Source organism: Erpetoichthys calabaricus, chromosome 7 (assembly GCF_900747795.2).
Source record: "Erpetoichthys calabaricus chromosome 7, fErpCal1.3, whole genome shotgun sequence".
In the NCBI taxonomy this organism is placed as follows: Eukaryota; Metazoa; Chordata; class Cladistia; order Polypteriformes; family Polypteridae; genus Erpetoichthys; species Erpetoichthys calabaricus.
This window is the reverse complement of record NC_041400.2, coordinates 153748856-153775431: the sequence shown is the minus strand read 5'-3', so window position 1 is coordinate 153775431 and position 26576 is coordinate 153748856. Positions and strand designations below refer to the sequence as shown.

At 39.2% G+C, this 26576-nt stretch overlaps 1 protein-coding gene across 1 annotated transcript in view; it reads right to left on the bottom strand.

Annotated features, from left to right (window-relative positions):
* Positions 1 to 975: 975 nt before the first annotated feature.
* The window catches only part of mrpl1 (mitochondrial ribosomal protein L1), a 42459-nt gene continuing 16858 nt past the window's right edge, over positions 976 to 26576 (bottom strand). Inside the window, exons 4-9 of the mRNA XM_028805594.2 lie at positions 25985 to 26068; positions 20753 to 20824; positions 20531 to 20642; positions 16277 to 16377; positions 6082 to 6163; positions 976 to 1661 (exon numbers count right to left, since the gene is read on the bottom strand). Of these exons, the coding sequence (XP_028661427.1) occupies positions 1558 to 1661; positions 6082 to 6163; positions 16277 to 16377; positions 20531 to 20642; positions 20753 to 20824; positions 25985 to 26068 (555 nt within the window). The 3' untranslated portion in view covers positions 976 to 1557. The remainder of the gene's footprint in view (positions 1662 to 6081; positions 6164 to 16276; positions 16378 to 20530; positions 20643 to 20752; positions 20825 to 25984; positions 26069 to 26576) is intronic.

Genomic DNA, 26576 nt, shown 5'->3' with positions numbered 1-26576 from the left:
AACTTGTTTTAAAAGCCAATCATCCTCCATTTGTACTCAGTTCTGTTGTTGGACTCCACCTGTACAGTTCTGTGTTGCTACTTCGTATTTCACAGTCGTATTCAAGTAAACGGGTGGTTGCTGAAAACCTCCTTACATACAAACACACACACACATATATATATATACACACACACACATATATACACATACTATATATATAGTGAAAGGCCAGCCTCAGCACAGACAGACAGACACGGACTCCAAATGTACAAAACACGCACCATTTATTGTACAACACACAAAGCCAACTACAGTGCACAAAAACACCACACTATACTCAGTCCTTTATCCTCTCTTCAGCTGCATGGATTGAGGCAGCCCCTTTAATTCGCCCTGGATGTGCTCCAGATGCTCTGTAATGGTCTTTCGGCAGCACTTCCTAGTGTGGCGGAAGTGCTGCCCTTGCACCCGGAAGCACTCCAGGCGTACATAGTTCCTGGTTTGGCAGCACTCCCTGGTGTGGCAGATGTGCTGTCCTCCAGGGCTCCAGGACCATCCAGGTGCCCCCTGGTGGTGGCCACGGATCCCCACAGGGTTGAGCTTCCCAGCTCCATCTCCATGGCCCTGATTATTCGAATCCAGGGGGGTTGCCCAGAGAAAGATAGTGCCCCTCTCTCAGTCCGTCCTTTTTCCAGGCATCCCAGTGAGGCAGGATCCCTGGTTATCTGCCACAATATATATACATACATACATATAAATACTGTGTGTGTGTGTGTGTGTGTATGTATGTATGTTACCACCATTTGAAGTGGCCAATATACATAACGAGCACTAATGTTGATCTGATCAACACCTAACTGAATGGTGCAAACACTTCTTGTCTAGGTACTGGTAAAATTGCAGAATCTTGGGTAAGACTTTACTAGTGGCAGCAGTAATAGGAGTGGTAATGTATGTCCAAACTGTAAGTAACATACTGCCATTCTCCAGCTCTATGATAAAAAGGTATGCTTTAAAAATGCAGTATGCTTTTATTTAATAAAACACACAATTCAGCTTCCCCCAGGTAAAACCTTATGGAAAAGAACCTGAGGGACTACAGTATAGTTATAAATAAAAACTAAATGAACAGCAATTAAAAACCCAATTCATAACTTTACGTCATGAGAAAACAAGAGCAGACACTTAAGCATGGTTAAGCACCACACAATCCATTTCATAGAGTTAATGTCGGTAGAACTAGTTTTACAAAGCATTAGGGTCTCACAAACAGACCTAGTAGAAGAGCAGAAGTCATAAAACTAAATAAACAATTATAAAACAAAGACTTGTCATGGGGTAAGCTGTGCTGAGAGATACTGGCATTTAGACTTTGTGGGCTAATAGCAGGTATTTGTGACAGAAAAACCGAAGTAGCTCAACCAAACTAATGCGAATATCATACATGGTCAATTTCAGGGCCCTAGCAATTGCATTTTAAATAAAGCACTTTGTTACAGTTTTATTATATCAAAATTTATTTAATACATTGGCAGAACTATAAACATTTTTAACAATATCATTTATATTCATCAGTCATGTCTCTTTTACATCCTCATGCTCTGGAAGAAAATGGTTCACCTTAAATATTAATGCTTCACTTGTTGCACTGCAAATGATCCCTCTTTCAATAAATGGACCTAAAACAGAAGACCAAATAATGTATAATAAATGTAAAAAATATTAGTTACACTTGCATTTGTCTAATCAGCTCACTCATAAGGTTTACTTTTCATAAATATTAAGCTACTAAGAAAGCACAAGTGTGCATGAAGATCCCTTTTACGCCTTATTTTATGACATCAGTAGCATGTACACGAAATCTGATGTCCCCAAGTGACCAGATTACCTGGGAAAGTTTGTTGTCCACTTTAAATTCGCGTGATTGTTTCCATGGAGATGTAATACATGGCTAATTCAGAAAAATAATACTGTAAATGTTCCAGCCTTTACATTTTATCAATTTTATCACATAAGTGATTTCCCTAAGGTTGATTAAAATATAGTTTGAATTTAGATGTGATTTGAGTTATAAACATTAAAGCTAGCAAATGCTAATCATCTAAAACAGAATACAGTAAACATCTCATGTGCAACTTCTCTGTAAAGCAAACAAGTATTTATAACAACATATTCTGCTTGATATTTGATTTGCTGATGAATAAACACCTGACTCTGCCATCATCTTAATTAATTTTAGGCATTAATACAGTTTAGTCTTGTTTAATGAAGGTTTATGCTGCTATGCAAACATTCAGTACCTTCCATTTGAAAGATACTGATAAGAAGTTATAAACCAAATATTATTTATACACAGGATGTTTATAATGAAAGGTGATAGTTCCAGCGCCAAATCAGTTTATGACATAATGAATTCTATGAATCTGTAGTTTTTAACATAACATTTTAGATACATTTTTTTCACAATACTTAATGTGATTGTAATTTACTGGTCTGGTACTTCTAAAAAATCACCCTTAGTGTGTCTGGCTAATAATCTAATTGGTATGCCTTTAGAAATAATGCTGACAGTTTTTAATGAGCTCCTCTAGGTTACTGTGAGGGAAGAAAATGGAATTCTACTGACTCCTTAGTAATGCTTGAATTATTTTCTGTACCTCTAAAAAACAATTGTACAGAGCTCTTTCAAATAACTGTCCTTTAATTTCGCACAACTCTAAAAATAAAAGAATAATAATGATGACTGTGAAAATCATTTTATTTAGACATCTTAATAACATTGTTCATTATAACGCTGTTGAGAAATTTGCTTATTTACCTAAAGGAACAAATGTAATGAGAAATTATCTTTAGAAAGATAAACTCATTAAAAGCAGACTCCAAACAAATCGTCTAAATCAGTTCAGTTGAACTTATGTTTTTTTTTCACGTTTTAGAAATGTAAAATGTTTTAGCTGGAGTGACAGCAACATAACAAATACAGATACTAGACACTGACTGCAGATCTCTACAGAGTGGGAAAACAAAGCCTTTCATTCAGCTTATAGCGTTTCCAGTGTTGAGGCTTAAAACAAAATGCTGCATAACCAGACATTTACTTTTTCTCCTAATATACAGTGGTGTGAAAAACTATTTGCCCCCTTCCTGATTTCTTATTCTTTTGCATGTTTGTCACACAAAATGTTTCTGATCATCAAACACATTTAACCATTAGTCAAATATAACACAAGTAAACACAAAATGCAGTTTTTAAATGGTGGTTTTTATTATTTAGGGAGAAAAAAAAATCCAGACCTACATGGCCCTGTGTGAAAAAGTAATTGCCCCCTGAACCTAATAACTGGTTGGGCCACCCTTAGCAGCAATAACTGCAATCAAGCATTTGCAATAACTTGCAATGAGTCTATTACAGTGCTCTGGAGGAATTTTGGCCCACTCATCTTTGCAAAATTGTTGTAATTCAGCTTTATTTGAGGGTTTTCTAGCATGAACCGCCTTTTTAAGGTCATGCCATAGCATCTCAATTGGATTCAGGTCAGGACTTTGACTAGGCCACTCCAAAGTCTTCATTTTGTTTTTCTTCAGCCATTCAGAGGTGGATTTGCTGGTGTGTTTTGGGTCATTGTCCTGTTGCAGCACCCAAGATCGCTTCAGCTTGAGTTGACGAACAGATGGCCGGACATTCTCCTTCAGGATTTTTTGGTAGACAGTAGAATTCATGGTTCCATCTATCACAGCAAGCCTTCCAGGTCCTGAAGCAGCAAAACAACCCCAGACCATCACACTACCACCACCATATTTTACTGTTGATTATGATGTTCTTTTTCTGAAATGCTGTGTTCCTTTTACGCCAGATGTAACGGGACATTTGCCTTCCAAAAAGTTCAACTTTTGACTCATCAGTCCACAAGGTATTTTCCCAAAAGTCTTGGCAATCATTGAGATGTTTCTTAGCAAAATTGAGACGAGCCCTAATGTTCTTTTTGCTTAACAGTGGTTTGCGTCTTGGAAATCTACCATGCAGGCCGTTTTTGCCCAGTCTCTTTCTTATGGTGGAGTCGTGAACACTGACCTTAATTGAGGCAAGTGAGGCCTGCAGTTCTTTAGACGTTGTCCTGGGGTCTTTTGTGACCTCTCGGATGAGTCGTCTCTGCGCTCTTGGGGTAATTTTGGTCGGCCGGCCACTCCTGGGAAGGTACACCACTGTTCCATGTTTTTGCCATTTGTGGATAATGGCTCTCACTGTGGTTCGCTGGAGTCCCAAAGCTTTAGAAATGGCTTTATAACCTTTACCAGACTGATAGATCTCAATTACTTCTGTTCTCATTTGTTCCTGAATTTCTTTGGATCTTGGCATGATGTCTAGCTTTTGAGGTGCTTTTGGTCTACTTCTCTGTGTCAGGCAGCTCCTATTTAAGTGATTTCTTGATTGAAACAGGTGTGGCAGTAATCAGGCCTGGGGGTGGCTACGGAAATTGAACTCAGGTGTGATACACCACAGTTAGGTTATTTTTTAACAAGGGGGCAATTACTTTTTCACACAGGGCCATGTAGGTTTGGATTTTTTTTTCTCCCTAAATATTAAAAACCATCATTTAAAAACTGCATTTTGTGTTTACTTGTGTTATATTTGACTAATGGTTAAATGTGTTTGATGATCAGAAACATTTTGTGTGGCAAACATGCAAAAGAATAAGAAATCAGGAAGGGGGCAAATAGTTTTTCACACCACTGTATACCATGATCCTTTTTTGTTAAAGTTTACCTATTTCTTTCACACTTACTACACATTATTATACTGTATCTTAATAATTTACCAGTGCTCAGCAGTTAAACCACCACCATAAGAAAAACACCTTCCTATCCTGTATGAAACATAAATCTTTTATACCCACTGATCATGAGAGAAATGGTTTTAATATTGCCATTTACAATCTGATCTGTGATTGTTTTAGAGGGGAGACTAAGGACTTACAACTATGGATTTTATCTGACACATGGCTTCTGAAGTAAAATCGTGGATGCTGATTTTCCTTTCAACCAATTTGTTTCAGTTTACCAAATCACTTAGTGAAGTTAGAATCGCACTGCAGCACGCTGTACTTCTCAGGAAAATGTAGAGAGATTCATAATAAAGCCATATATCAAAAAAAAGTCAAACTTTCTACTTCACCTTAGTTTATAGGATTGTCTATTATGCTTGTAAGCACCATAAAGTATAGGACTGGCATTCCAGCCGGAATGGTGGGTGAATCTTCCCGGCTGGGAGGCTGTAATGGAACAGCAATGTGAATGGAGTTGCCACCCAGCCAGGATAGTTCAAAATTCTGATCCCAGTCAGGGTGAAAGCATAATGGATGGACTGGGCGAGGCATTGTACCAAGAACTGTTCAGATCCCAGTACAAGATGTGGCAGTGCTCCTCAGGACTTTTAGTTCTTAAGGTCAGCCCTGTGGAGGTACTTGGGTGCTGCCAGAGGGCGCTGTCAGGAAAGGACTTCCCTGTTGGGTGCAACCTCTGTATGGCCCGGAAATGCTTTTTCCAGTTCTTCCAGGTCCAAGATAACAAAGCGTCTCAGCTTGCTCTGTGAGTGAGAGCTGGGAGGAAGAAGACAACACCCACAGAGGAGGAGTGGCAGGAGATGGGAAAGTATCTGGCTGTATCGAACCCACTTTAAAAAGCCTGTTAAGGTACTGTGATTAAATAAAATTGTAACTAAGCCTGGGATTGTGTCCGTGGCAGTGGGGCTCACTAGCACTCCCTAAAGTTCACAGCTGTAACAATCAAAAGTGAAGTGAATGGAAACAGATGTTGTGTTATGTATTTAATGTTCTATAACGTATATTGCAGTCATGAGAGATGAAATGAAATGGCAATAGTGATTCATTTTTTTATAAGCTGCATGGTATCAGCTGAAAACTCCTTGTATCCTTTTCATTATAAACACAAAAAATAACTCAAAAATTGTGTTCTCAGGGGTCACCTGCCAGTCTTCAACAAGAAAGAATGAGAATGGAATCATCTGGTTATGCTAATAAGACCTATATTAGAAAGTTACATATTCTTGATAAAACATATTTATGAAAAAATCCCACATACCATAACTCGCTGGTTTGTGCGAGCACGCATCTTTAATGATTGCGCCCATGTTAGCAATTATCATGTCTTTTTCCATATCAAGCTGAAAGAGACACAAAAAAAAATATTTTATTGAAATGTGTTTTAAGCCATATTCAAAATGGCAATTTAGTCAACCATACAGACCAAACAGTCAATATATCCGATTCAAGTTTTTGTTGGTTACCTGCTAAACCAGGGATTATTTTTCGTAGGTTATTTATTAACAAAATAAATATCATATTTAGTTGCTGTCTCATTTTAGTCAAATAACATGGTTACTCTAATACAATGATAAAATTCTGTTATGTAATACTTAAAATCAGACAAAATGAAATAAATATATGCTATGATAAATAACTCAAAACATTTTTTTAGCAAGCACTACTCTCATTTTAATGTTATCTATAATTAGCATTCTGCACAGTAATGACTCAACAACCAACCAACTTTTATTTTATAGAGCGCATCTTTACTTTACAAGCACTATACTGAATACAGTTTCTGAAAGTACAAAAGCAGAATTCATTGCTTATAAGGACTTTCTAGAAGTGTGACATAGGCTGGTTAAGTGACATACTCAGGATGACAAAGTGTTGCAGAACCAAAGACTGAACTGATAACCTAGGGGTTGAAAGTCCAATGCCTTTCACACTAGACCACAGTGCTTACTTGAACACTGCCATTCCCTGCAAGGCTGTGAGCCATTTCAACTCTTATGACAGACTGCCTTTTACTGCTTCTCTCCTTTTGTTAATCTCTGCTGCTTGGTGAGAAAAGGGGTTTTAAATATGATTGTTGGAAGGAACTTGTAATATGTATATGTGTTTGCAGACTTCAAATTTATATATTGTACAGATATTTTAATACTAAAAAAATTTTAAAAACACCATTTAATCATGGGTAGTCCATACAGATATTTTAAACGCCAATATCATGCTCCTTATCCTATGTAATGGCACGCACACACTAAACAACAACCTGGACTTTCTTCAATTACTTTTATTATTTTCAGAGTTATTGAGAATTTTTTTAAATCATTGAACATGTACAGTATTAAGTTTACCCCTCACTGTTGACAGAGATATCATGGCCTGCTTGTGGCAGCCAGTTTCTGGCCACTGAGCCTATATTTGATCAAGGTTTTAAATTTCAATATGATCTCAATTTAGTAATGGTGGCAACTGTGGGCTGAAGTCAGGTTTGATGTGCCTTTGGCATTAATCTCTATGTTGACTTGATTATTTATTTGGCGAGTTTGAGCCATTATTGCACATGTTGAGTTTCATACATTCATTTTATATTAATCTAGACATTTAGCGAAATTGCATTCATTTTCAAACTTGAGTTGCACTGCTTTGTCGTAACCAGAAGGATTTACTGCACTCTGTCTTAAGCTTTGGAAAAAAATACAAGATGTCTCTAGGGGTTATGCTCTACCATTGTTACTGAATTGTATGTTCAAAGAAATGCACAAAACTAAAAAAAATACAAATATTTTAAATAAAAGGAGAAATGGATTGTACAATGACTACAGCTACTTTTTAACAGCCATGAGCTCCCACAGTTCAGTTCCAGTTGCATGTAGGAGCAGAGGACTAGGAAGGAGCAGGCCTGATGCAGCACGTACAAAAGCTGCCCCATCCACACAAAGTGAGGGTAGCGGAGTCTCCCAATGAGACTGCATCTTTGTAAGGTCCCAGGTCTGCCAATGGCAAGCAGCACTTAGTTGCTAAACCACAGAATGGACTCCTGGCCCGAGACACAGGGCTTGCCTGAAATTGTATGTGGACTATGTGGTAGTATTACTGTAATATGAAACGGGTCTAAGAAAACAATGAATAAAAACAGAATACCTAGAACAAAGAAAGTTATTTAGATAGTCATATTATTTAGCAGTTTGTAATAAAACCAAATTCTTTCATGGCAGTTACATGGAGTGATTAACAGATTTTGATGAAAGTTGAGATGTGGAAAATTTAATTAAAAATAATCTTCAAGACTCCAACAAACATATAGCTTGCATACATTTTGCAAAGAAATCTTTCCAAATATTGTAGTTGACTTCTAAATATCTCTATTACTAGGGGGCTCCGCCCCCTGCTCGCTTCGCTCGCCAACCCCTGGCGTTGGGGCATGACAAAGACTGAGATGTATGAATTAGATATAGAATAGTGTGCAGGTGTGGATGATGCATATAGAAAGCAAAAAATACAGTGTTTGGCACAGAGTAATGGATTATTGGAATATTTCTTTGTACACAACATTAGTAGTAAAGATGGTGTCCTGTCCTTGAATGAGTCTTCCTTGGCATGGAGCATTTATAACTTTAACGTCAGATGAACGTCGAACATGTGAGAAGGCAACATAAAGTTGTCCATGTCCAAAAACGGGCTCAGAGAGGTAGATGCCAACCTTGTCCATGGTTTGTCCTTGTGATTTGTTGATGGTCATGGTAAATGCAGGTTTAATGGGGAACTGTCGGCGTTTCAATGTAAAAGGTAATTCTAGGTCAGAACTCGTAAGGTCAATTCTAGGAATGAGAACAGTATTGTTAGCATGTGATCCTGTAAGAACTGTTGCTTGAATAACATTGTGTGTCATGGTGTTGACGACTAAACGTGTGCCATTGCATAAACCCTGTTTAGTGTTAAGGTTTCTTAATAGCATGATTATTGTTCCGTTTTTAAGGCTAAGATTGTGTTGTGGTAATCCGGCTGGGTTAATAGTGTTCAAATATTCTAAGGGGAAATTCAGATGTTCATTGTCGTCATCAGAGTCAACTTTGTCAGAGCTTAGAAAGAGCCGTGCCTCTCCAGGAAGTAATGAAATGACCTGGTTATTAATGTGATCAACATTAATATTTTTTGGACATAATATAGTGCGTTGTGTTAAAAGGGGCATTTGGTCTAATGAGACCGCTGTTCCAAATATCTCCGTAAGTAAGTCGTCGCAGATGAAGGTTTGAGGAATTGTAATAATATCTGGGTGAAGTCCATCTGTATTGGTGAGTGTACAATGTTCTAGTTGTAATAACCAATTGTTATATTCGGGATCTGGAAATCGCATGTTTTGTACCAAGTGTATCTTTAGAAAGCAAAGCCAATTGTTCGCGTAACATTTTTTATTCCGCGGTTTTAGAAGCGCGCCGAGGTGAATTTTTTTGTTTGATGCGGGTTCGTGTTTGTGGTCCCGTTACTCGAGCCGTCTAGTTTTGTATCCGTGATCGTGAATTGATGACTTGTTTGATCTTTATCGTTAGGAATATGGATAAGTAATAAGTAGGATCGAACTCACTGTTAATATGCGGACTGTTCGTTTCTTCGTATTATCACCAATCAGGTCTCGCGCCTGTATATGTATTGTAGTTCGGTCTCGTGTTGTTTATATGACGTCGTCGTGTATTTTAAGGTGGACTGAATAATAGCTGAGCGCATGCCATGTGGAGCAATAGGTAAGCACTGTCTAAAATCTACTCCTAATAAAAGTACCTTTACTCCAAAGGGAATATTATTATTCATCAACGCAATGCCAATTGTCCGCGTATTTTAAGGTGGACTGAACAATAGCTGAGCGCATTGTAAGTGGAGTAATAGTTAAGCACTGTCTAAAATCTCCTCTTAATAAAAGTACGTTTGCAAAATGAAATGAACTATTGTAGGATGTAATGCAGATGCGCCGCCGTGTATTTTGTTGTTTCATGCGGGTTCGTGTGTTTGGTCCTGTTATCCGAGCCGAATCGTTTTATACCCGTGAGCGTGTACTCATGACTTGTTTGTTCCTCAGCATGCGAAATATGGATAAGTAATAAGGAGGATCGCACTCACTGTTAATATGGAGCCTTTTCTGCAGTTGAATGGTTAATAGTGCTTTATTGTAAGGAGATCCACCTATGCTGCCTAGTGTGAAGGTGTTGAGATGACGTATGTTTAATATGGACGGTTCCTTTAGAAATGGGGCTTTGGGTGTCACTTCTTATTGATGTTAGTGTGTTTGTGGGTCTGATTCGTCGTTGTTGTGAACGTTTCGTGTGCCATGTCTCGTCTCTAATGGGCCTGGCGTTGCGGTCACGGCTCCTTTTTTTGGGGGGAGTTAGGAGCTTGTTAAATCCTCCTGTTTGTGTGGGTCCCGTTTCGTGTGCAATGGGATTCGTGCGGCGCTGTGTGCTTTTTAGGCGTCTGAGCGGGGGGTGGGGTGGGGGTATGGATTGGTGGGGCGCGAGCGTCTTCTTTCTTTTTGTGTGCCAGGGGCTTGTTGAATCCTCCTCTTTGTGTGTGTCCCGTCCGTTGCTTATAGGGTAGGTGGGGTGGTTTTGGGTTCTTTTTTTTTTGTGTGCCAGGGGCTTGTTGAATCGTCCTCTTTGTGTGTGTCCCGTCCGGTGCCTGTAGGGGGGGGGAGGGGTTGCAGGTGGGCGCGAGCGGCTTCTTTTTTTTTGTGTGCTAGTTTCGTGTGCAATGGGTTTCGTGCGGCGCTGTGCGTCGCCTGCGTTTGACTCCTTTTTTCTGTGCTGACTCCTTTTTTCTGTGGTCGCGGGGCCTCATTTCTTTGACTCCTTTTTTCTGTGCTCACTCCTTTTTTCTGTGGTCGCGGCCACCTCTCGCGGAGCCTCATTTCTTGGGGCGCCTGCGCAGTACGTCTTTTTGCGGCTACGGCCCATGGCCGGATGTCCCTGCGTCCATCCGGTTTAGCATTCTCGGTTAGTAATATGGATCCCCTATGCCTTTACAAGTATTGTAGGCTTCTAAAATCTTTGATGACAAATTAATAACAATATCATCGGTCAGGCAGACCATAGTTTGAGAGATTCAAAAATGTATCTCTGTTATGGATTTGCGAAACAATGGAGAACCACAAGGAACAGTCCTGTCTCCTTTTCTCTTTACTATGTAGATCTTCAACTATGAATATAACACCAGACCATGTCACTTGCATGAAAAGCATGAAGGGATAAAGTATAAGAGTCAAGTGGAGAACTTTGTTTCTTGGTGCAGAAAGAATTGTTTGCAACTTAACATCAGCAAAACCAATGAACTGGTTATTGACTGCACCAAAGAACCACTATGCCTGATCACTAGTCAGGGAGTGGATGTGGTGCATTGCTACAAATACTAGGGAATCCACATCAATGACAGACTGGGCTGGTCTCATAATACAGAGGAACTATATAAAAAAGGGCAGTGAAGACTCTTGTCTCCACAGTGGAGACTGTGTTCCTTTAAGGTGGGTACTGACATCCTTTACTTACTCTTAACACTGTGATGGCCAGTGCAACTGTCTACGCTGTGGTGTGCTGGGTCAGTAACATCACTTTACTAAAGGCCCAACAAATCAATAAGCTAATGAAAAAAGGTAGGCTCGGTTATGGGACACACTCTCAACCCCTCTGGAGGTAATAGCAAAGTAGAGAATGAAAATAAAACTGATAATTATGAATAATGCTGCAAACCTCTGAGTACTCAGTGCTAGTGCGCTAACAAATTATACAGCAGAACTTTGACAAGAAACGCTACTGGGGCAACTTTATACCACAAGAAAAACAGCTGTATAAGGTCATAATGCGACTGAAACTGCCAAGTCAGAAGTTTTCTTTCTGTTTAGTTATTCTGTTGTACATTTGAGAGGTGTTTGTTGTTTGTCATAATATAATATTACAGATGCATCTCAATAAATTACAGTATCATTGAAAAGTTAATTTATTTCAGTAATTCAATTCAAAAAGTGAAACTCATATTTATATAGATTCATTACAGAGTGATACATTTCAATAATTTATTTCTTTTCATTTTGCTGAATAAGGCTTATAGCTAATAAAAACCCAAAATTCAGTATCTCAGAAAATGAGAATATTGTGAAAGAGGCACAGAATCCAAGTTGCTTGAGGTCCAGTGTGACATTTCCACTGTCCATGATGATTTGGGGAGCCATGTCATCTTGTAGTGTTGGTCTACTGTGTTTTATCAACTCCAAAGTCAGCACAGCTGTCTACTAGGAAATTTTATGCTTCCCTCTGCTGACAAGCTTTATGGAGATTCTGATTTCATTTTCCAGGACCTGGCACCTGCTCACACTGCCAAAAGTACCAATACCTGGTTTAATGACCAAGGTATCACTGTGCTTGATTGGCCAGCAAACTCGCCTGACCTATACCCCACAGAGAATCTATGGGGTATTGTCAAGAGGAAGATGAGAGACACCAGACCCAACAATGTAGATGAGCTGAAAACCACTATCAAAGCATCCTGGGATTCTGTAACACCTCAGCAGTGCCACAGGCGGATTGCCTCCATGCCACATTGCGTTGATGCACTAATTCATGCAAAAGGAGCCCTAACCAAGTATTGAGTGTGTACATGGACATACTTTTCAGTAGGCCAACATTTCTGTATTAAATTTTTTTTTTATTGGTCTTATGTAATATTCTAATTTTCTGAGATACTGAATTTTGAGTTTTCATCACCTGTGAGCCATTATCAGCAAAATGAAACAGCAAAATAAACGCTTGAAAAGTATTACTCTTTGTGTAATAAATCTATATAATGTAGGAGTTTTACTTTTTGAATTAAATTACTGAAATAAATTACGTTTTCAATGATATTTTACTTTAAAGAGATCCACCTGTACATATTATTTATTTATTGAGGTTCTGTAAACAGCTAAATTTCCCCCTGGGGGCAAATTTGTATCTATCTGTCTATAAGCTACATAACTTACATTTGAGGTTCATATATAACATACAGAAATATGTTAAACATAAATTACTTATTAATATAAGCATGACAAAAGTGATCACATCACTTTTTAAACATCAACAAATTTTTCTCTCGTCTACTTGCACTCTTCTGCCACAGTCAGAAACAGGCAGACAGTAATAGTAATAGGGAAGTCTAATAATGTAGTTGAAAGACAGAGCAGGGTCAGAGAAGCTGGAAAGTCAAAAAGAAACCAAAACGACAAAGCAGAAACTGCACCTAAACTGAAATGATAAACAAACTAACTCCTAACACTGCAAAATAATCTTTCAGAGAATCCTCTTTAAATGTTCTCCATGTCCTGACATATTAACACTTCAGGGTGCCAATTGAAAGCAACAGGAATGCATTGCTAACTACAAAATGAACATCCATTAAAAAATGGCGGGACAAGACTGCAGTAAACAAAATGGTGGCAGATAAAAATGTATTTAAAATCATAAAAAAAATAAGTCCCAATGATCACAGAACTAATATTCATAAACAAAACTGGAGAAAATCATTCTTAGCACACCGTGAAAAAATACTCGATTGTAACAGATTTTTTAGCAGGGAGCAAATGATCAAAAAAACAAACAAAAACAACAGAGGTAATCAGACATCTTTCCAAACGGCTGCTGGAATCTTAAAAATATATTCAGGAAATATAGTGTAGCATTTCCCTGGCAATAAATAGGTATGTTTAAATGGAAGATGAGGCAAGTGAATTTCTGAACAAAGACATCTGCATTCAATGGCAGATCACCATGCTAATTGAGAATATTTTTACAAAATATTCAAATAAACTGTAGTTCTACTACTCATTTAATTGTCTCCCACTAAAAGAGAGAGGCAAGGGGGAAAGTGCAAAGAGACTGCAGATAAGGGACTTAATTAGATCCATAAAAACAAACCCAAGACAAACATTATTAGAAATCTCATAATACAACAAGTTCTTATTCTGCTAATCAGTGACAACTGAAGTTAACTTTAGATGTTCAACTGCCTCACCACACAATTTCTCCAGAAAGTGAGTAATTACTAATCAGTAAATACTGTGTTTCAAATACTTGTCATCAAGAAGAACTTATAATTTCAGACTCTGATCATTGGAAGATTAAGGTACAAACTATAATTGAAACTTTTTAGCTACGACGTCACATTAAAATAATTCACTAAAAAGATTCAATTAATTTTATTCCTATATAGCAAAGTTTCATTTATAAGCTTAGAGTACAGTTGACAATGACAGAGATACTACTGTATATTAATTCAAAATTACATGCAATATGAACATACATGTACAGATTTGTCTATACTTCAATTCATTCCATCCATATTGTATCCCACTTATCCAGTTAGGAGTCGAGGGGACCCACAGCCTATCCAGGCAGAACCGAGTATAGGGAAGGAATCAACTCTGGACAGGATGCCAGTCCATCAAAAGACATACTTAACATACACCCGCACTCACTCTTTATCTCTTTATTTGTATAGGTTCTTAAAGCTTAAGTATGAACATATAAAGCCAAAAATCATTTGACAAACAACACACATTCCAGGGAAAATTATCCTCTAGGTGTCATGGTTGGTTGGTAACAAACAAAAAAGTGTAAAAATGATAAAATAATTGTGAAGTTATAGATGAAGTACAGATATTAAGCTCCATTCAAAAAACTGAGAAAATGACACAACATAAACAACACAATAAACCCGAAAATAATTTAAATTGGCAATAAACTTGATACACACAAAATAAAATGCATATATACTCACAATTTCCTTTCCTAATATGAGGCATCAAATAAGCATATTAAAAAAAAAAAAAAAGCTCAACTCTCCTCAGGTTGAAGGAAGGTAAGTCCTTTCACTAAGTGTTTCACAATTCAGCAGCAGACATAGCCCGAATCTCTCTTTCTTGCTCTTTACTGCGGGTCTTGCAGTAAATGGAGCACAAAAGCAGTACGCAAATTACTAGATAGAAGGTGACGACAAGCCATATTAGGAAGGTAAAGACGGCAAAGCAAGGCAAACAAGCAAATTCCCAAAAAGTTTGATTAGCCATGTCAATATCTACATTTGAAATTTACATTTGAAAAAACATTGCATATACATGCTAAGGCCAAATGCCTGATCCTCCAGAACACCAGGAACCTGGTAAATTAGCTAAAATCACTTAGAAAATTAGCAATTGAAGGTTGCTGGCATTATTCCTACTGTTGTCAATATGACTGGCTGCTACGGCACAGACAAGTGGCAATGCAGCTGTGAAGCCTAGGCAAACAACAAGTATGTCCAATAACGCAGCAAAGCTGCCACTCCTCCTGGCCTCAAAGACTTTAAGATGAAGGAATACAGTCAAGGTTATTACAGCTTCAAAATTAATTGCTCCAATATGGAAATCATCATTAAGGAGTAATGTTTGGTTAGCTTTAATCCAAATCAAACCAGACTCCATGGAGAAGCACATGAATATAATTCACTTTAGCAGTTAAACAATAACCAAATATAATTAAACTAGTTTGGCCAGCAATAATGAATTGGGGTGGGTGGATCACATAATTTTTCTTTTATGGCTTTGGCAATATAATTTAACTGTACTAAAACTGGGATTGAAACAAAACTAATATTTTCTCTTTCCTGCTTTAAATGAAGCAAAACCATAAAGTGATTTAATTTATTCTTAAGAAGCAAAATTCACAATTAGTGTGTTATGGATTGAATAAATTACTGGTATAATACGGACTTATTCATTTCCTTCATTGAGCACTTGCATGTTTCGAAAGTGAAGGTTAATTTGACCTTTTTGAATATACTGATTATTGAATTATTCACTTGCAAATGTAAAGGTAAGAATTAAATAATAGAATTTTTGATACTAGACAAAGGTTAGGTATTTGAAGCAACTAAAACCCAACATTGCCTGCCTTGAATGGCATAGTCAGTGTACTTTTACAAATTCCCACTACAAACTGAAAGACAGAAATATTTGCATTTTAGAAACACTCGGTCTAAATGTAGTATAGGAAATTGGTTTAACTATATTATTATAAGTGAACAATCACTAAAGGAATGTTTAATGTATTTAATAACTATGCATTTTTTATTTTAATACAAAACATTTTCAATGAGCTTTAAAAATTTTATTATCAACTATATTATTATAAGTGAACAATCACTAAAGGAATGTTTAATGTATTTAATAACTATGCATTTTATTTTAATACAAAACATTTTCAATGAGCTTTAAAAATTTTATTATCAACTATAGTTATTTAAAATTCAAAAAAGATGAATCCAGCAATGATACTGTATATATTTTTCACGTCTTAAGTTCAAAAATCATAAGCGACAATACCTTGAGAGCTTATTATCGAAAGGCTGCTCTGAATGTTTTTAACACAGACAAGCATACATTTGAAGAAAATCAAATTAGAATCCACACCTACCATTCCAATCTTTGTTTTGATGTAACAATCATTCTCCACCATGTATTCAGAACAAGTCTTAAAATGCTCAAGCATTTTGGGAATGTTTGTCCCAACTGAACCTATAAATTGGAGATGATAAAAAAAAAACATTCACAAAAGCTCTTTTTACCAGAACATTAAAAAGCAAAACTAAACTAAAATGACAGTCTGCAAATATATATAAGAAATTAAATACTAATTAACAAGTTCAGAGCCACATTTTCCATATTACAAGATGCATTTAAAATGTCAATTATGTCTACACTGTCTATCCGTCTGTTGTCCTGTTTTTTCCAATACAGAAAGCTGAAGTTTTACACTGCCGGTACTGGGCACAAAGCATGAACTAACTCTGACTGGGACATCAGTCTAGAACAATTAAAACACTCGACAATTAATTCATATTCAGCCAGTTAACAGAGGGAAAACATGAAACTCCACAAAGACCATGACTAGGTCAGAAATCAAACCCTCCTTATTAGATTCTGAAGCACCCTCTGCTTATGACCCTGCCAAGTTTCTTTGACATTACTTTAGTTCTTACTTTTATTTATATTATCTGTTTATTCCCTACTGTGCCTATGTTTTCAATATTTTAATTATTCATTACATTTTTGATATTCACATTGACATTATTGCCCTTTATGCTCCACTGTTACCAAAGGTTAGGAGAGTTAAGGACACATAAATGATGATGTGAACAATGATCTAAAACACAGAATCATGGACCATTAATAATATGCTTCTGTGGGGCTACTTTTTGTATTTGAACAAGTGTGCTCGGTTAAACAATTAAGAAAACTACTAGGCTAAAGGGGGACTGTTAACATCACTGTGGGTAAATTCGTTTGCACACAAAACTGTGAACTGTGTAAATATAGCTGAGCAACACAAATTGACTTAAGAAGAACACACAAACCACATACACCAAATGGTTCATACTGATTTATTCTATAACTAAATGGCAATAACCACTGCTAACTGAAAACATTACAAAATTATCTATTTTACTAAATAATATATGTCAATGAATATAATTACAAATCCTTTAGCTAAACTTATACTTCAGGCAGAAAAATCAGATGCACAAATGTGATGTTGCAATTGGTAATCATTTGACAAGATAATAAAGCTATCTAGACCTGGGTTCACTTGCCGGGTCCTCCCTGCGTGGAGTTTGCATGTTCTCCCCGTGTCTGCGTGGGTTTCCTCTGGGTACTCAGGTTTCCTCCCACAGTCCAAAGACATGCAGGTTAGGTGCATTGGCGATTCTAAATTGTCCCTAGTGTGTGCTTGGTGTGTGTGTGCCCTGTGGTAGGCTGATGCCCTGCCCGGGGTTTGTTTCCTGCCCTGCACCCTGTGTTGGCTGGGATTGGCTCCAGCAGACCCCAGTGACCCTGTAGTTAGGATATAGCAGGTTGGATAATGGATGGATGGATAAAGCTATCTAGCTTTCTTTTGATTTTCACTTTTGCCTGAGGCACAGCTGAAGGTTATAAAAGAAAAAAAATAAAGCCTGGACCAAACATAATTTAGGGCAACACAAAACAATGATGAGTACATACATACTTAGTACAAGAAGAAACAAATGAATATACTATTCTAAGGAGTGGACTTATGAAGGGCAGCCTTTGTGCATCATATGCTGTCAATTCATTTCTATCTTGTTTACTAAAGTTTTAAAAGCACCTAAACACATTATCAATAAAATCCCATCCCTTATATTCTGGGATAAGCAGAAACCCATTAAATTTTGCCATTTAAGTCAAAGCTGAAGAATCATTAATATGACAGTGTATGTGCATGTTAGCACTGTTCTTTACACTCTAAAGAGATAACTTAAAATATAGAGAATATTTTCTCTTTAGATACATTCACACTGCAGCTCAGTTCTAATTTATTCACTAATACGTGGCACATAGTGGTGGCTCTGAGGCTAGGGATATGCCCTGGCAATCGGAAGGTTGCCGGTTCGAATCCCGTAAATGCCAAAAGGTACTATGCTCTGTTGGGCCCTTCAGCAAGGCCCTTAACCTGCAATTGCTGAGCGCTTTGAGTAATGAGAAAAGCGCTATATAAACGCAAAGAATTATTATTATACCCAAATCTTTTCAGATGAATGTGAAAGGCAAAAGACACACAACATTAGAACTTTTCAGATCAGATTTGGAACACTTTCATATGTGAAACACATTGTATGCGGCTCGAATGTGACCTGTGCCTTAACATTTCCCTTGGAATTGTCTGAAAATTTTATGCAACCTACGTCACATCTGTGCATTGAAAATTAAGATGGATAACAGTACTGACTCAAAATACTAAAGGAAAGAGAGCAAGGTGGCACATTTAATAGACACTGGGGCACCTGCTAGCAGCCAACAGAACTCACCTGATATATTTTTTTTGCTGGAAATGGCACAACTCATGCTTATATTTTTCTCAGAGTGTCTTTTGTTGACATAAGTAACTGAATATTCCCTTGGACATTCTGAAACTGTCAAACCACTATTTTCCATTCAAACCCTCTACTCCTCACTTACACCAGTACTGGCTGCTATCTCTTATTCATGTTTCTATGCAGAGTTATGGAAGTGATCATTCCACTCAAAGTAAAAACTATGATCTTTCTTTTTCTACTTCTTTTCAATGCTATCATGAGGTAACTTGTTTGCAGACATACTGTAGTAAAAACAGTGTTAAGTAGTGCAGTAGCCATCATGCTGCTGGTGTTCATGGACTATTAGGTTGCATGTGTCACACTTGTTTTTGTTAATTCTGAACATGTGGGGCACACACACACTATTCATTTCAAAAAGAAAGATTTATCCAATACACAGCTGAAGCTGATGTCAAATTACATGACTTCTAGTCAGAGGTGATGTCAGATCTGACAACTGCAGATGCTGATCTTGTTGCCAGTCAATTTCACATTTTCAAACTACTGTGGGCATGCCCCCTTTTCTAACAGCCAATAATGTGCTGCCTGATGTAGTCATTTCTTATGCAAAAGGTTTACTCTCGTGGTACATAAAACATAAGATGTCAGACACACGAACCTCTCTTCTGTTTGTGAGGTCCAGGACACCTGAATTCCTTATCCCTTCACTGCATTGTTTGTCACTTCTCACATACACAAAGCCTGCCCCTGATTTTTGATAAAAATAAAACCTGAGAAAGTTGCAGGCTAACTGGACTGAGTCAATGGGTATATTACACCACACTGCTGTTATGAAAGCACGCTGTGACTGCCTCTAACTGGTTAAGATTATGCAAATGAAGTCTACAACTGAAAATCCCTGGAAAAATCACGTAATGTGACATGGCCTTAAAGCAAGCCTAACACATGACCGACCTATCACAAAGTCATAATTGAACATTTATTGTTTTTCAAATTAAAACAAATCCATCAACCTAATGCCAAATGACAACTAAGTAAAAACATTTGCTTTTAGTTTTACACTTTTCAAAATCACTAAAGTGGGAGTCTAACTGAAATGTATGCTTATTCTGTTTGAAATTGGTTAAGCAGGCTTGAGAATTGTGCATATCACACTGTTATTGATGTATTCATTAATTTTCTAATATAACAGTCAATGTAACTTACACATTTCTGAGCTACAGGAGGAAACCAGAGTACATTTAGAAAACGCATATAAACATGAGGAAAACATGCAGGCCTCAAACTGTGATTAGCCTGGTACTGAACCTGGGATCTTGCAGCCAGAAAACAGTTACACTAACAACTACTCTTTCATCAATACTTTCCTATACAATGAGAGGAACAAAACTATAAGCAAATGATGTGAAACAAACAAATGTACTATTCTAAGGGGTGGACTTATGAAGTGCAGCCTGGCTCACAAGGATTTTTTTTTTTAGTTTTATACAGCAAAATGAAAATATCCTTATGGCTGAAAACACCATAAAAGTAAATATCCACCAGCATACTCAGTTCTTAAACCTTTACCTTTGTCAGACAAGATGATTACAGATGTCAAGTGCCATAAAAACCCTCTGTACACAGAAACAGGTTTCACTTAAAAGGTAGACTCAGCTATATGACTGAAGACTATTAAAAAAAATATACTGTAATAAAAAAAGACTAGTTTAAACCTGTTTGTTAAGGAAGTATTAAAGTTGAAATTGATTTATGTTTAAGCAGCATTTTTGAGGAAAACTAATAAGACAAGATTAACTAATTATGTGTGCAGAGAAACAGAGTTTAATACTCACCTCTTTTACTTTTAGGAAACACTTTCCGTAGCTTGTTTTTTAGGCCCATTATTTTTGGAAGAATTGCTGGTACTGCTATATAAAAATCAGCACTTATTTCATCATCCAAAATCTGGAATTCAAAACACCTACTGTCAGCTCATTATTATGCATAAAATAACTGAAAGCTTGTCTTCAGAGATGCTAAGGTCTTTAACACACAATTCTCTATATTGCACATACCTTCTGGACAAGTTCTTCGCCTCCTACAAAAGCCGCACCATTCTTCTCAGCAACTTCAGTTTCTTCAGCATTCTTTGAAACATTAAAAAAAGACCAATTAAAGCAAACAGAAAAAAAGTTGTGCCTAGTAAAATTAAATTACAGAAATTGACTAATTAAATTTAGGTGCAAGAAAAAAAAAAAAAAAACTTCCTAAAAATAATACAGTATACAGTACATTTTCTATTCGTAAAAAAGCTACCAATAATGTATTCAAATTTAAAGAACAGTTATCAGTATAATATAGTTAATGAAAATTAAAGAATCCTCTTAATATATTGAGAAGCATCAACTGTAAATATGTGGGAACTGTTGGTTTTAGATGTTCAATACAAGAAAAACGGAAAAGAGCAAAACCAAAAGAAGTGCTTGATTAATGTGGTAACCTCATTACTAAATAGAATAAGTAAATATGGATCTTGAAAGCAATGTCAAACAGTAAGTGTAATAACCAAAACGTTTATGACTAATGGACTTTATGTCATGTGTCAACAAACCAAACTGTTTTATTTCTTTGTTTGGATTTTTAATAATTTGTACTTTTTCTTCAAAACAGTTATCTGAATAACTTAAAAAGTATTTAAATGATACTGATTTAATATTGTAGAAATCCTACCAATTATTAATTATTTAATTTTAAATAAAATCAATACTTTTTTATTGGTAACTTTATATGTGTATTTCATGTGTGTAGCTGCTAAAATATATAGGTGTCATCAGGCACGGGTAAGACGCGTGTCAAAAGAATTCTCAGAGTCCAAGAGTTCGTTTCAAAGGTATTTAGTGAAATGTAAAAGTAAATAGTCCACACAAGAATAAAAGAAAAAATAGTTACACACGTAGAATAAAAGGCAAAAGAAAGGAAAAAATGAATCTTCTATAAACTTAGCTTTTCTTGAAAGACTTTAGTATTTTTATACTTTAAGTAGGAAAGAAGAAATTAAGAACCTTTAAGGTTAATTTCTTAAAGGCTCGTAAGCCGGTTGGCACATAGGCAAGTGCCTAGGCACGATAACATGCGGTCACGGTTAAAAACCGTATGCCTCCACACCTTATACAAGGCAAGGCTGACACTAACTGAAGAATAATGTTTACTCCAAGCTATTAGAAATGGCAAGAACATACCAAAACGATTCTATTCACGGGGGTTATAGGAACCTTCCATAGTTTATGCATTGTCATCTAATAAACATTCATGAATCTTATAGAACAAGGAAAATGGCTCTTACAATGTGTTTACCATAATATGAACAATAAGCTTGAACTGATAGCAATTATCAGGTTTACCACACCTTATACAAGGCAAGGCTGACACTAACTGAAGAATAATGTTTACTCCAAGCTATTAGAAATGGCCCCTCCTCTAACCGTCACCTTATCGTGGTGGAGGGGTTTGCGTGTCCCAATGATCCTAGGAGCTCTGTTGTCCGGGGCTTTATACCCCTGGTAGGGCCACCCAAGGCAAACTGGTCCTAGGTGAGGGATGAGACAAAGAGCGGTTAAACAAACCTCCTATGAAGAAAAACAATTTTGGACAGCGTTTTCCCTTGCCCGGACGCGGGTCACCGGGGCCCCACTCTGGAGCCAGGCCTGGAGGTGGGGCTCGATGGCGAGCGCCTGGTGGCCGGGCCTGCACCCATGGGGCTCAGCCGGGCACAGCCCGAAGAGGCAACGTGGGTCCCCCTTCCCATGGGCTCACCACCTATGTGAGGGGTCAAGGAGGTCGGGTGCAGTGTGAGTTGGGTGGTGGCCGAAGGCGGGGACCTTGGCGGTCCGATCCTCGGCTACAGAAACTGGCTCTTGGGACGTGGAATGTCACCTCTCTGAAGGGGAAGGAGCCTGAGCTAGTGCGCGAAGTTGAGAGGTTCCGGCTAGATATAGTCGGACTCACCTCGACGCACAGCTTGGACTCTGGAACCAATCTCCTTGAGAGGGGCTGGATTCTCTACCACTCTGGAGTTGCCCCCGGTGAGAGGCGCCGAGCAGGTGTGGGTATACTTATTGCCCCCCGACTTGGAGCCTGTACATTGGGGTTTACCCCGGTGGACGAGAGGGTAGCCTCCCTTCGCCTTCGGGTGGGGGGACGGGTCCTAACTGTTGTTTGTGCGTATGCACCGAACAGCAGTTCGGAGTACCCACCCTTTTTGGAGTCCCTGGAGGGGGTGCTAGAGGGCATACCTTCTGGGGACTCCCTCGTTCTGCTGGGAGACTTCAATGCTCACGTGGGCAATGACAGTGAGACCTGGAACAGTGAGACCTGGAAGGGCATGACTGGGAGGAATGGCCCCCCCGATCTGAACCCGAGCGGTGTTTTGTTATTGGACTTCTGTGCTCGTCACGGATTGTCCATAACGAACACCATGTTCAAGCATAGGGGTGTTCATATGTGCACTTGGCACCAGGACACCCTAGGCCTCAGTTCGATGATCGACTTTGTGGTTGTGTCGTCGGACTTGCGGCCACATGTCTTGGACACTCGGGTGAAGAGAGGGGCGGAGCTGTCAACTGATCACCACCTGGTGGTGAGTTGGCTTCGATGGTGGGGGAGGATGCCGGTCAGGCGTGGTAGGCCCAAACGTGTTGTGAGGGTCTGCTGGGAACGTCTGGCAGAGCCCCCTGTCAGAAGTAGCTTCAACTCCCACCTCCGGCAGAACTTCGACCACATCCCGAGGGAGGTGGGGGACATTGAGTCCGAATGGGCCATGTTCCGTGCCTCTACTGTTAAGGCAGCTGACTGGAGCTGTGGCCGTAAGGTGGTCGGTGCCTGTCGTGGCGGCAATCCCCGAACCCGCTGGTGGACACCGGCGGTGAAGGATGCCGTCAAGCTGAAGAAGGAGACCTACAGGACCCTTTTGTCCTGTGGGACCCCGGAGGCAGCTGATAGGTACCGGCAGGCCAAGCGGAATGCGGCTTTGGTGGTTGCTGAGGCAAAAACTCGGGCGTGGGAGGAGTTTGGGGAGGCCATGGAGAATGACTTTCGGACGGCTTCGAGGAGATTCTGGTCCACCATCCGGCGTCTCAGGAAGGGGAAGCAGTGCAGTGTCAACACTGTATATGGTGGGGATGGTGCGCTGCTGACCTCGACTCGGGATGTTGTGGGTCGGTGGGGGGAATACTTCGAAGACCTCCTCAATCCCATTAACATGCCTTCCAATGAGGAAGCAGAGCCTGGGGACTCAGAGGTGGGCTCCCCCATCTCTGGAACTGAGGTCACCGAGGTGGTCAAAAAACTCCTTGGTGGTAGGGCCCCGGGGGTGGATGAGATACGCCCGGAGTTCCTCAAGGCTCTGGATGTTGTAGGACTGTCTTGGCTGACACGCCTCTGCAACATCGCATGGACATCAGGGACAGTGCCTCTGGACTGGCAGACCGGGGTGGTGGTCCCCCTCTTTAAGAAGGGGGATCGGAGGGTGTGTTCCAACTACAGAGGGATCACACTCCTCAGCCTCCCTGGAAAAGTCTATTCAGGGGTCCTGGAGAGGAGGGTCCGTCGGATAGTCGAGCCTCGGATTCAGGAGGAACAGTGTGGTTTTCGTCCTGGTCGCGGAACAGTGGACCAGCTCTATACCCTTAGCAGGGTCCTGGAGGGTGCATGGGAGTTTGCCCAACCAGTCTACATGTGTTTTGTGGACTTAGAAAAGGCATTCGACCGTGTCCCTCGGGGAATCCTGTGGGGGGTACTCCGAGAGTATGGGGTACCGGCCCCCCTGATAAGGGCTGTTCAGTCCCTGTACGATCGGTGCCAGAGCTTGGTCCGCATTGCCGGCAGTAAGTCGAACCCGTTTCCAGTGAGAGTTGGACTCCGCCAGGGCTGCCCTTTGTCACCGATTCTGTTCATATCTTTTATGGACAGAATTTCTAGGCGCAGCCAGGGTGTTGAGGGGGTCCAGTTTGGTGGGCTCAGGATTGGGTCACTGCTTTTTGCAGATGATGTTGTCCTGTTTGCTTCATCAGGCCGTGATCTTCAGCTCTCTCTGGATCGGTTCGCAGCCGAGTGTGAAGCGGCTGGGATGAGAATCAGCACCTCCAAATCCGAGACCATGGTCCTCAGCCGGAAAAGGGTGGAGTGCCCTCTCAGGGTTGGTAGCGAGATCCTGCCCCAAGTGGAGGAGTTCAAGTATCTCGGGGTCTTGTTCATGAGTGAGGGAAGAATGGAGCGTGAGATCGACAGGCGGATCGGTGCGGCATCCACAGTAATGCGGGCATTACATCGGTCTGTCGTGGTGAAAAAGGAGCTGAGCCGCAAGGCGAAGCTCTCAATTTACCAGTCGATCTATGTTCCTACCCTCACCTATGGTCATGAGCTATGGGTAGTGACCGAAAGAACGAGATCGCGAATACAAGCGGCTGAAATGAGTTTCCTCCGCAGGGTGTCTGGGCTTTCCCTTAAAGATAGGGTGAGAAGCTCAGTCATCCGGGAGGGGCTCAGAGTAGAGCCGCTGCTCCTCCGCATCGAGAGGAGTCAGATGAGGTGGCTCGGGCATCTGATCAGGATGCCTCCTGGACGCCTCCCTGGTGAGGTGTTCCGGGCACGTCCAACCGGGAGGAGACCACGGGGAAGACCCAGGACACGCTGGAGGGACTATGTCTCTCGACTGGCCTGGGAACGCCTTGGGATTCTCCCGGAAGAGCTAGAAGAAGTGGCCGGGGAGAGGGAAGTCTGGGCATCTCTGCTCAAGCTGCTGCCCCCGCGACCCGACCTCGGATAAGCGGGAGACAATGGATGGATGGATGGATATTAGAAATGGCAAGAACATACCAAAATGATTCTATTCACGGGGGTTACAGGAACCTTCCATAGTTTATGCATTGTCATCTAATAAACATTCATGAATCTTATAGAACAAGGAAAATGGCTCTTACAATGTGTTTACCATAATATGAACAATAAGCTTGAACTGATAGCAATTATCAGGTTTAAAGTATTTTTCTAAATTTGGCGAGGCTAAAAAGTATTTTTATTTTCTGTCAGTAGAACATATAAAACATATAGTGTACAAAACTGATTATATAAGGAGATGGAACAGCGTCCTCGGTGTGTGTGTGTATGTATGTATACTTTTTGTTAATGAAAAACTGCAATTCTGTAGATTTTCAATAGCTACCAGGTTTATATAAATTATTTTTTCATTTAAAAACACCAAGTTTAAAAATACTTTGTCAGTAAATTTAACTTAATGTTTATTAACTAACCTCTGTGAACACAAGCACCTTGTTGAGATCTTCCTTCAAAGGATGTGGTAAGTTAACAGTACTGACAAATGGATCCACTTTTTTCTTTAAAAAAAAAAAAAAAAAAGTAATAGTACTACATAGTTAATGGTGAAAAAATAGTTAATCAATTATTAATAAAAAGTAATGACAACCCAAAAAGCATACATATATTAACAAAACTTTTTCATTTTGGTAATTAACATAAACATGTTAATAATGAGGTACTGTGTATTGTATTTAGCTGTACAGCAAGTAACAATGTATTGCTATTTTAATGCAATGCTCCATAAAGTATTAGCCTTATTCCATAAAAATCAGCCTCTGCATGTTTGTCATAACGTGAACTATCTGCAAAACACATGCATAAAACAGACACAAATGTACAAATTGATTGATTTACATTTATTAAGAGAGTAACACCAACAAATCATGGTACTTCAAAGTAACATAGATTTTCAGTTAACTTTTTACATACTGTACTGCAGCACTTAAGGTTTTAATCAATACTGAAAGTACAACAGATTAGAATGACTCAAGCGAAGAAACTTAATAATAATAATAATTCATTACA